The following is a 12,203-nucleotide window of genomic DNA, read 5'->3' on the forward strand; positions in this document are numbered from 1 at the left end:
TTGGGTTTGTGGAGAGGCCGACGACCATCTTCACTGGATTTTCCATTGAGGGCCCGGACTATACTATAATAAGCATACCTTATCATTATTGATGTTGATCTTAATAACCTAGTTGAAGTAGTGCTTCATTCTTTGACCCTCCTTTTCCATACTGTACTTTTCAGAAGCAAGACCTCAGCATAACCCACACTTAAGGACTGGGAAGGTTTGCCCTAACACCAAGAGGGCAGAGTACTCATATTAATTATTAGGAATGATTTTTGCAAAATAGCTATGTCTATATTCTCTCTCAATTTTGTCTATATTCTTTTAACTTTTTTGTGGTTCTGAAAGTTGAACTCAGGTCCTTGTACTTGCTTGGCAAGCACTCTTGCACTGAGATAAATTCCTAACCTCTATATTCGATTTCTTTATGCAATCATTTGGTCACCGGTTGATTGATTGATTGGTTGATTGATTGATTGATTGATTGCAGTGTTAGAATTTGAACTTCTAGGCAAGCATGTGAACACATATATATAACAACAGATACTTTAATTTTGAGTTATGATCTGGTACTGCTTTAGTTGCTGTGGGTTTTTTTTAAAAAACATTTGTTAAGTAAAAAGTGGATTTTGTTTTGTTTTTTGTTTTTGTTGGTCATGGGGCTTGAACTCTGGGCCTGGGCTCTTGTCCCTGTGCTCTTCAGCTCAAGGCAAGCACTCTACCGCTTAAGCCACAGCACCACATCTGGTTTTTCAGTGGTTTATTGGAGATAAGAGTCTCATGGATGGGGCTGGGAAGGTAGCTCAGTGGTAGAGCGCTTGCCTTGCATGCCTGAGGCCCTGGGTTTGATTCCTCAGCACCGACATAATCAGAAAAGCCAGAAGTGGTACTGTGGCTCAAGTGGTAGAATGCTAGCCTTGAGCTGAAGAGCTGAGGGACAGAGCCCAGGCCCAGAGTTCAGGCCCCACGACCGACCAAAAAAAAAATTTTTTTTAGTGAGATAAAAATAAATTATAACTTGGGGCTGGGGGTTTAGCCCAGCGGAAGGGCGCCTGCCCGGCACGCACAAGGCCCTGGGTTCGGTCCTCAGCCCTGGAAAAAATAAAATAAAATAAATAAATAGATCATAAATATACAATTTAACTTTAACACTGCAAGGTTGTTACTTTGATTCTTTTATAATTTCACGTTTTCTTTTTTTTCTTTCTTTCTTTTTGATCAGTCATGGGGCTTGAACTCTAGGCTTGCGTGCTATCCCTCAGCTCTTCAGTTCGAGGTGAACACTCTGCCACTTGAGCTACAGCACCACTTCCGGTTTTCTAGTGGCTTATTGGAGATAAGAGCCTCATAGACTTTTCTGCCCGGGCTGGCTTTGAACTGTGATCCTCAGATCTCAGCCTCCTGAGTAGCTAGGATTACAGGCATGAGCCACCGGCACCCAGCTCATGTTTTCTTATACACTTTCTAGAAAATCTTAATTCCTATTAACACAAGTTTTTTTGTTTTGCTTTATCTTACTTTTTTTTTTTTTTTACCACTAAAAACATAAATAACCCATGTTTCTATTTCCTGGACTTCATGTCTAGTATTTTGCATATTCAAGAGAGTTACACCTTTAGTTCCTCCCCTGCTGCTATCCTCCTTTGGTTATTTAACTTTTAACTATGTAAAACTTCCCATGATCTTCATGCCAAAACTATTTCTGAGAAGTTTTTATTCAGAATCTAGTCTCTATTATTCCCTAGCCCTCCCTCCCCTAATAGGTAACTTTCTTAAAAATGATGTTATTGCCAGGCACCAGTGGCTCACGCCTGTAATCCTAGCTACTCAGGAGGCTGAGAGCTGAGGATCACAGTTCAAAGCCAGCCCAGGCAGGAAAGTCTGTGAGACTCTTATCTCCAATTAGCCACCAGAAAACCGGAAGTGACGCTGTGGTTCAAGTGGCAGAGTGCTAGCCTTGAGCTGCAGAGCTGAGGGACAGACCCCAGGCCCAGAGTTCAAGCCCCACGACCAACAAAAAATAAATAAATAAATGGTGTTATTGGTTTATCCCGAGCTGGGATGCAGCTGTGCAATAAGGGGAGGGCTGGTATGTGGTATGAGCCAGGCTTCCCTTCAGTAAGAGAGAGACACCCCTGAGTGAGGGAGCATCCACGCTCTTGGTTATATTGGATTGCTGCGTAAAGACAGGACCGGAGAGCGACAGAAAGTGTGTGTTGCAGAAATAGCAATGTTTCTTGAAGTTGCAGAGAGTAATGTGAAAACCAAACCAAACGCTAAAAATCTATAATTATTTAATAATACTTATTATTTTCTTATTAACCTACACTAATCTTGATTATTTAATCTATGTTATTTAATTATTATAGTGTAATTATAGTATTATTTAACTAAGAGAGGGCATGAAGGGCTTCAGATGTCTCCAAACAAAATCAAGAGCACCCTCTGTTGGCCTCTGTGAGGCTGCACATCACCTAGTACCTAGGCTTGAAAGTTTCTGGTGTCGAGTGCTGTGCTAGGTGGACTTGAGCAAAATCTGTGCCTGACATCATAAGGCAGACCAGTGAGGCCCACAGGAAATTTACTCTCTTCTTCCTGAGCATTCAAACTCTTTTTAAAAAATTTACTTCTCGCCAGGTGCTGGTGGCTCACACCCGTAACCCTAGCTACTCAGGAGGCTGAGATCTGAGGATCGTAGTTCAAAGCCAGCCCGGGCAGGAAAAGCTGTGAAACTCTTATCTCCAATAAACCACCAGAAAACCAGAAGTGGCGCTATAGCTCAAGTGGTAGAGTGCTCACCTTGAGCTGAAGAGCTGAGGGACAGTGCCCAGGCCCAGAGTTCAAGCCCCGTGACTGACAGAAAAAAAAAAACAATGACCCGCCCCCCCTTTGTCTCTCTGTCTCTCTCCTGTCTCTCTGTCTCTCTCTCTGTCTCTGTTTCTCTGTCTATCTGTCTGTTTGTCTGTCTGTCTGTCTGTCTCTCTCTCTCTCTCTATCTATCTCTGGCCTGAGATCAGGACTTGAACACGGTATCTGACGTTTTCACTCATTGGCCAGCGCTCTACCACTTGAGCCACTCTTCCAACTCCATAGAACATTTGAATCCTGTCACTCTGGGACATATGCCGACTCTAAATATCTATGTTGCCACATCTTGTGGAGAAAGAAAGATCTTTATCCTCTTTCTGTCATAGCGAAGCAAAAGGCATACTTTTACTTTGTCAGAGCTATGGCAGGAATGACACATCCCTAACTCAGTTTGCCCACTTAGATAATACCAGTGTGGGGAACAGCTTGCAGCAGTGAAAAGTAGGCACACTCTGGCTGCTACTATTTAAGGTTTCTTAACCTCTCTGAGCCTCAGTTTTCTTCTATGAAAAAATAACAGTAGTATCCATTCACAGGGCTTTTTTAAAGATGTGGAGGAATAGCGACACCTGGTACCAGCACTACATAATGGAACCCAATAAACAATAGCTATTATCAATAGTATGACCTGACTGTTTCCTTTGTGTTTCCCAGGAAATTTGTGAGAACCCCCGATTTATCATCGGTGGAGCCAATAGGACTGACATCTGTCAAGGAGATCTAGGTAGGAAAGCCCTCCTAACTATCCCCTGCCATATGACCCAAGGGTGGCGGAAAGGTGTGGGCCCTTTCCGGGACGTAAAGAGATGACAAATGCATGTTTAGTGTGTTTGGGAAGCTTTTCCTAGCAGTACCTTAGTGCTCACTGGCCTAGGTGATGGAGAGGGCTTTGCTTCCGCTCCCATTTCCCATTAGCACTGTGGCCTCGTGTCACAGGACTGTGCCACATGCTACTGCCTCCTTGGAGACTCAAGGACAGCAACACATACAGCGCAGCATGACGAATCCCTGCGTCTAACGGCTCCCCTCTTCCTTAGAAGACAGCTCTGAGGCTGGCTACGTGGAGAATCTATATCCACACACAAGATGCAATACTAAAAAGGGAAAGAACCCTTTGTAACATGCTGTGGTCTCCGTTGCCCGGTGACAGCTCCCTCTGAGAGCCTTTCCACAAAGATGACATTTGCCACACGGAGGAGCATCCAAGTTTCTGTTTGCTTGTTCTCTCAGCTGTTCTACCAGACCTTCCTGTCTCTCAGCCTCTTCCCTTGGTGCCGACAGCAGATGAGCTCTGCAGAGTACAGTTGGAGACACAAGCAACAGACACGATTTAAAGCTTGAGGGGAAAGGTCTTTTGCCCAACACCAACTGAAAAACCTTTGGCTTGCTTGACTCCAGGGGAGGACGAGAAGGTGTTGGATGTCCAGGTTCTTGTACTAGAGGGAAGGCTGCCCGCAGGCCCTGCTCCCTCTAACCAATACACAGCTTCGAAGGAGAGACTGGCTGCTCCAGAGAAAGGAGCAGGAGGAGTGGCCTTGGGCATCGCTCAGCCTCCCTTCTACACATTTACTAAGCAGTTAACTTGTCCCTTAAAACATGAGTAAGTGTACAAGTGTCTAGGTATATTCTCTAAGTGTTTGTACACACATACATGCACACACACGCGCCTGTGCACATATACAGTGTTCATACCTTCACTATATACACTACTCTGACAGAAGAGAGATGCAGGGAATAAGAAGGTGTCCCCGTTGCATTCCATTGCCAGCAATGTTCTGTCTTACTATCTCCACATAGACTAGTTCCAGGGCAGCTGCCTAAACTTCCTTCAGATACAAATCTGCCTAGCCAGTGGTTCTCTTGACATTCAGTTTTCCCTGAGGTCAGGAGGGCAAGTAGGACAAGTCAGTTTGCCTCACCCATCATTCTGTTTCTATGGAGGCCTAAGGAAAGGAGAACTTGTCCCAGGGCTTTAGAAAATGTGCAGTTCTAGCTGGGCACCAGTGGCTCATACCTGTAATCCTAGCTACTCAGGATGCTAAGATCTGAGGATCACAGTTCAAAGCCAGCTCCAGCAGGAAAGTCCGTGAGACTCTCATCTCTAGCCACCAGAAAACCGGAAGTGGTACTGTGGTGGAGCACTAGCCTTGAGCTGAAGAGCTGAGGGACAGCACCCAGGCCCAGAGTTCAAGCCCCATGACAGACAAAAAGAAAAGAAAAAAGAAAATGTCCAGTCCTGATGGAATGGGGTGCTCTGTTGATCCTATTGTTGAGGGATTCAGAATCTCCCTGCCTGGGCTTACATCGTCAGATCAGGCTGGACTCAGGACACTGAGGACCAAACCAATCCCCTCTCCAGAGACAGAGCAGCTAGCTGGGATTGGGTCTTCTCTTCCCCTCAACCCTGACCCGTGTGTTTGCCTGCAGGGGACTGCTGGTTCCTTGCAGCCATTGCCTGCCTGACCCTGAATGAGCACCTGCTTTTCCGAGTTATACCCCATGATCAAAGCTTCACTGAGAACTACGCAGGGATCTTCCACTTCCAGGTGAGGTACTGACAGAGCAGACAAGAGGGTCAGCGGCAGACCATCCACCACTGGCCTCCTCACTTTGACCTTCCAGAATCTCTCCAAAAGATTCCACCCACCCACCCACTGTGGGCAGCAGTCCCCTGTGAGGAAGCAGTTATCTCTGCCCTCCTAACCCCAGGCACCATCCACTGCGCCCTTGAAAAGCAGGAGGACATCCATCTGGTTTGCTCGACTGCAGGTTATTTCTGCCTTCCGACTGGCTATGCAATTGCCCGTTGCCCTCCTATGTAGGTCCCTATGACATTAACTCTGGGAAGCCAGAGGGCCCTTAGGGTTATACTGGAGCTCTGGTCCATAGAGCTTGGTTCCTCTTATGTTTTGCCCTTTAAGGAAGGCCTACAAGTCTATCATTCATTCACCTCTTCTAGGCGCAGCAAGAATATTCCAGTAATTATGGGCATCAAGCTTGTGTATTGGTCCAGAACTAAATCTCTTAATTCTAGAATCAGAATAACAACGTTTCTAGGCCCAAAATTATCTTGGTATAGACCAAATCCTGGTTACTGGACTAGAGCTAAAGACAATTCTGCATGTGGGGATCTGGTACTTTGTGGGACTCTGGGGAGTCTGTCTGTCTCCAGTTCCTAGTGTCCAGTCATGACGCATTTCATACCTACAGGTAACATGTCTCAGCACTGAAGGCTGAGACCCAAAGGGTCTCTTTATGATTTATGTCTCTTTCCTACAATAACACACTGCTAGTTTCCTTCTGATATTTAAAGGTCTTATACCTAAAGAGCCACAGATACAAAGACCAGACAAGTGTCTGGCACATGGAAGGGAGATTAAAGTGTTTTTGACCTTCAGTTTAAACTGATCTGTTCAGAAAAGAACATCCAGAAATGAAATAGTTGGACAGTATTCTCATCTCATGAAAGCAAGAGTATATTGTGGCTAATATATTCTTTCCTCTTTCATTTCAATCCTGCTTTAGTTTGTCATCAAGAAATATGTAAGTCAACAAACAGCTTCCCTTACACAGGAGTTCTCAATCCTGGTGGCACATTACAATCACCTTGGACCGCTGAATATGCCTATATTTAGGTTCCACTCCTGACCTCAGGAGCAGGGCAATGTAAATCTAAAATCTTAAGATTCAGCCGGGACTGGGCTGAACTCTACAGAAGAGATCAAATGGTTCATAACTCACTTCATCTCCTCAAGAAGCTACCAGTCCACTTAGAAATAGATTCATGAACCAAACTCAAAACGGGATGAACAGATAGCAGGCAGGGTGCAGGGCCTCGGAAATGGTACTCTTTTTTTTTTTTTTGGGGGGGGGGTCTGGTCGTGGGGCCTGAACTCTGGGCCTGGGCGCTGTCCCTCAGCTCTCCAGCTCAGGGCTAGCGCTCTACCACTTGAGCCACAGCACCACTTCCGGCTTTTTTCTTTTTGCTTATGTGGTGCTGAGGAATCGAACCCAGGGCCTCATGCATGCAAGGCAAGCGCTCTACCACTGAGCCACCTTCCCAGCCTGGAAATGGTACTCTTGCATCACAGCCTCCAGAGGAATGCAGGAGTGAGAATGTATTTCCTAATGACAATCCAAGAATGTAATTGTGCTTCTTACTTTTTGCAGTTCTGGCGCTATGGAGACTGGGTGGATGTGGTTATCGATGATTGTCTGCCAACGTACAACAACCAACTGGTTTTCACTAAATCCAACCACCGCAATGAGTTCTGGAGTGCTCTGCTGGAAAAGGCCTATGCTAAGTAAGACAACCCTTCAGAATCCAAGGCAGAACTAGGGGTAGGAAAGTGGCTGGCAAAAGCATAATGGGTATGTGTGCATGAACGTGTGTGCATATGTGTGTGTGTGTGTATACCTCTGATCCTAGGATCTTGCATGATTCAAACTCAAGAGCTTGGAGCATATTCCTGAAGCCATGATATCTGTCAATTTAGAAGCTCCTACCCCAGCTGCTAATGGTTTTAACACAGTCCTATCCTCAGGGCTCCCCATATGGAGGAAAAGAGAGTATAAGGAAATGGGATTAGCTGGGTTCCAATGCCACTGTCTCTGGCTATCTATGGCCTTGGGAAAGTCTGTCTATATTATTGTAAAGAAAGAGAATCATAGCAACCATCTCATTAGCTTACAGGGTTGATGGGGAATTGAAAGAACATCACGGATGGAGTGTTAGGAGAATCAGTACCTGGTCATGTTTCCTGGAACTCTGACTGCATAGTTAGTTGTTCTTTTTCTCTCTCCAAGGCTCCATGGTTCATATGAAGCCCTGAAAGGTGGGAATACCACAGAGGCCATGGAGGACTTCACAGGAGGGGTAACAGAATTTTTTGAGATCAAGGAGGCTCCCAGAGACATGTACAAGATCATGAGGAAAGCCATTGAGAGAGGCTCCCTCATGGGCTGCTCCATTGATGTAAGTTGCGGGGGAGCTCAGGGCAGGGCACTCCAGGGGGGTGGAGTTCAGGGCAGGGTACTCCAGGGGGGTGGTTCAGGGCAGGGCACTCCAGGGGGGTGGTTCAGGGCAGGGCTCTCTTTACTTAGTTACTGACAGCATAGAACCTTTTTCTGGAACAGCTTTCTTCTGTTCTGAGAAGTAGGAACTACCTGTAATCTTATTATTTGGGAGTCTGGGTCAGAGGACTGAATTCAAGGTCAGCAATATTCAAGAGAGAAAAGAAAAAGGATGGAGGGAAGGGGAGAGGTAGGTAAGAAGGGGGGAGAGATGAAGTAGAAAAAAAAGGAACAAATTCTTGACTTTGAAAATTAGCAATTAGCAATTTTTCAAGATTTTCCTGTTGACTTCAAAAAGATGGAAGGAGAGGAAGGGAGAGTGGAAGCAGGTGTGGGGAAAGATTGGGCAAGTATTATTCTAAACCTCGGAAACTGGATGGAACTAGTCCAGAGCCCCGTGTCAGTGGAGTCCTCCCGTGGGTTGGCTGTGCAGTCTACGCATGCCCTCGTCAGCTCATCGCATACTTGCTTATGGACCTTAGTCTGCACCACTTCCCTAAGAAAGCCTCACAGTTCCTGAGCTGGCAATCACATCTCCTGCTTGATTCATGGGCTCTGTGTCATCTGGAAGAGCAGCCAGTAGTCCCCACACAGTTAAACTGGTGATATGAACTGAGCCAGGAGCCAAGATGCCTGTCCATGGCAAGATTTTAGGAGATGCTTACTTGGATGACCTTTTAACTGTCTAGTAGCCTTGGTAACTTCTGTTTCAGTATTTCCCAGCTTTCTCTCCCAGCACCTTCCAGGGGTAGAAAAGCTGAAAGGGTTTATTATAAAGCACCGTGAGTGAATGTTTTCTTTCTGTATCCCTTTTCTTCAGCTGTTCTCCACGGTGCTCTGTTAATCTCTCCTCTTTTCCTTTGTCTGTCCCCTCCCACTTTCTGTCTCCTTGTCCCTCCCTTCTTTGTTTGCTCTCCTCCCTCTCCCGGGTTGACCCCTACCCTCCCTGACGGGCCTCAGGATGGCACGAACATGACCTATGGAACCTCTCCTTCTGGTTTGAACATGGGGGAATTGATTGCCCGGATGGTGAGGAATATGGATAACTCGCTGCTCAGGGATTCAGACCTTGACCCCAGAGGCTCAGATGACAGACCTTCCCGGGTGTGTACACCTCTAACCGAACACCCTCTTCATGACGCTGCGCTGCCAGTGCCAGACTCCCTCACACCGCTCTCACTTCATCCACCAGGGACAGTGGAGGGAGCAAAGTCTCCTCCCACCCGCATTCTATACAGAACTCAGAGGGATTCAACCTATATTTTCTCCATCTTAAAAAAAAAACAAAACCACTCAACATTTGATATACTTAACGTTTTTCCATGTATACATTTAATCTGCATGTTTATTTTTAAAAAATCTTGTATTTACCTGTTTGCAGCATGCTTTCTTCAGTTATATATTCTTTTGTTGTTGTTGTTTTGGTCGGTCATGGGGCTTGAACTCTGGACTTCAGCGCTGTCCCTTAGCTCTTTAGCTCAAGGCCAGCACTCTACCACTTGAGCTACAATGCCACTTCCGGTTTTCTAGTGGTTTATTGGAGATAAGAGTGTCACACACTTTCCTGCCCAGGCTGGCTTTGACCCAGAATCCTCAGATCTCAGCCTCCTGAGTAGATAGGATTACAGGTGTGAGCCACTGGCACCCGGCTGTATATTCTTAATATGTCACTAAGTACTTTACAATACTCTTTAGTAGCTGTACAATATTCCAGCATGCAGATGTGTTATAACTTAGTAGCCATATATCCTATTACTGGGAAGTTGGAGGGGGATTTTTTGGCTATTATTTTTTTTAATGCTACAATACCTATCTCAGTAGATACATCTATGACATTACCCTAGGACAGATTCCCAGTAGTGGAACTACTAGGTCATAGCAGTGGTATTCTTGGGTAATGTGACAAAAGTCTTATTTCAGGTACATAGACATGAGGATGAGGGGGTCTCCCTGACCACCCATTCTTGGTCTGGATCATATGAAGACTGAGATCTGGGAGACTCTAAGATGTCAAAAGTCCCTGGTTTGACCTGTATCCCAGAAGAGGTTTCAGGAATTCCCTGGCCCCATATGGCTCTGGGAAGCTCCCCTGCAGTTGTGTTAGCAGTCCTGCTGATGCCTGTAATCTAGTTCTCACTGGGCTCTGGTGATCTTACCTGTCTTCCAAGGACCCTCGTGTCTACAAGTTGGACATTTCTGCAAATGGAGCAGCTACCCCTTACACTTTTAGGCACAGTCAGGTCTGAGCAGGGAGCTGCCACCTCACAATTCCCTCCCTGGGCACTGTGACTATGGTTTCTTGAATATCACATCCTTGACAGGTATGAAGAAGATGAGGGGTGTAAAAAGTATACATCTGTATTCAACCCTTTTCTCAATCACTTAGTCCACTCTGGAGAGGCTCATAGGAAGGGGGACTCAAAATCCAGGACAGGCTGGGAAGATGGCTCAGGGGTAGAGTGCTTGCCTTGCATGCATAAGGCCCTGGGTTCCATTCCTCAGCACCACATAAGCAGAAAAAGCCGGAAGTGGCGCTGTGGCTCAAGTGGTAGAGCGCTCACCTTCAGCTGAAGAGCTGAGGGACAGCACCCAGGCCCAGAGTTCAAGCCCCATGACGGACCAAAACAAAAATCCAGGACAGCTCCCATCTCTTCTCCTCCTCCTCATTTATTGTGGTCCAGAAAGCAGAAGTAGAAGCAGAAACACACTCACTCACTTGATGCCTCTGGTGGTCAAGACAAAGCCTTCTTAGCAGCCCCTGGTCTGGGGCTGTGTCTTCTTGATGCTCTCGAAGGGCTCCTTGTCATGAAGTATACTTTCAGGGGGTACAATAGTCCTTATCCTCCAGAACCCAGAAAGGAAATATGACCTTTGTCTTCAAGCAGTAGAACCTCTCCCCAGTTCCTGATGAGCCATCTGGTTATTGTCCCACAGACGATTGTTCCAGTTCAGTATGAAACAAGAATGGCTTGTGGGCTGGTCAAAGGTCATGCCTACTCCGTCACTGGACTAGAGGAGGTGAGCTTGGTGGGGCTTGGCAGGGGATGGGAACCCGCTTAAGTTGACCTCCTGAAGCCGTAACTCAGCCCCTTTTGGGGCTCCTTCAACCACAGAGTTTGCCTGATGTCAGGGAGCCAAGAGCCTGGGGATAGAGGGTTTGTGAGAATGGTAGAAGTGAGCCTTGTAACAAACTACTCGGTTTGTCTTCACTCTCAGTGCCGGCAGTGGCTCTTTCTCCGATGTTTCAGAGGGACAATTAGAAATACTACCTTTGGGGCTGGGAAGGTGGCTCAGTGGTAGAGCGCTTGCCTTGCATGCATGAGGCCCTGGGTTCGATTCTTCAGCACCACATAAGTAGAAAAAACCAGAAGTGGTGCTGTGATTCAAATGGTAGATTGCTAGCCTTGAGCTGAAGAGCTGAGGGAGAGCGCCCAGGCCCAGAGTACAGGCCCCATGACCTGCAAAAAGAAATAAATACTACCTTTGTCCTAGAGAATTGGATTAGTGTGTTACCATAGGCCCTGCTCTCTCATGTTCAGTTACTGTATAATGTTTTGTTCTTCTGGAACTTCTGGGCTTTCCTGGGTCATGTCAGAAACAGGAATGTAGTACACAGTGGGGAAGTTGTACCCAAAGAAAGAGAAGGACAAAGAAGCTATTGTCTGTTACACCCACTGCAGCAGACTGGAGGAAGGTGCACCTCTGTCCTGAGTTTTCCAGCTGCCTAAGTTTGTTCATTTGATTAGAGCATGATTCTGGTAAAATTATGAATCTGGGGCTGGGAAGGCTGCTTAGTGGTAGAGTGCTTGTCTTGCATGCATGAAGCCCTGGGTTCCATTCCTCAGCACCACATAAGCAGAAAAAGCCAGAAGTGGCTCTGTGGCTCAAGTGGTAGAGTGCTAGCCTTGAGCTGAAGAGCTGAGGGACAGCACCTAGGCCCAGAGTTCAAGCCCCATGACCCACCAAAAAAAAATTCACACAAGGCCTGAGGGCATGGTTCAAGTGGCAGAGTGCTTACCTAGAAAGTACAGGCTGGGAGTTCAAAACCCAGTGTTGCCAAAAAAAAAAAAAAAAAAAAAAGTAAGCAAATGAAAATTCACACAAAGGCACCTAGTATATTTCATCCTCCACTAAAGCTCAACGGTAACTAGGATAGTCTTCTGGAAAACTGGTTCTTAGAAGATAATGAAGCCAAGGCCAGGCCCTAAATCCAGTTTTCTTTCCTATTTCCTTGTGCTGGCGAAGATTGCTTGCTAGGAAAGTTCTCTCCCAGTAAG

At 46.2% G+C, this 12,203-nt stretch overlaps 1 protein-coding gene across 1 annotated transcript in view; it reads left to right on the plus strand.

Moving 5' to 3' along the window:
• Nucleotides 1-12,203, plus strand: part of Capn3 (calpain 3) — a 32,527-nt gene that overhangs the window by 7,742 nt on the left and 12,582 nt on the right. The window contains exons 3-8 of the mRNA XM_042687902.1: nt 3,508-3,577; nt 5,281-5,399; nt 7,024-7,157; nt 7,660-7,828; nt 8,887-9,030; nt 10,861-10,944. Coding sequence (XP_042543836.1) covers nt 3,508-3,577; nt 5,281-5,399; nt 7,024-7,157; nt 7,660-7,828; nt 8,887-9,030; nt 10,861-10,944 — 720 coding nt within the window. The remainder of the gene's footprint in view (nt 1-3,507; nt 3,578-5,280; nt 5,400-7,023; nt 7,158-7,659; nt 7,829-8,886; nt 9,031-10,860; nt 10,945-12,203) is intronic.

This window comes from Dipodomys spectabilis, unplaced genomic scaffold (genome assembly GCF_019054845.1).
Source record: "Dipodomys spectabilis isolate Male_0828 unplaced genomic scaffold, ASM1905484v1 ptg000108l, whole genome shotgun sequence".
Taxonomy (NCBI): Eukaryota; Metazoa; Chordata; class Mammalia; order Rodentia; family Heteromyidae; genus Dipodomys; species Dipodomys spectabilis.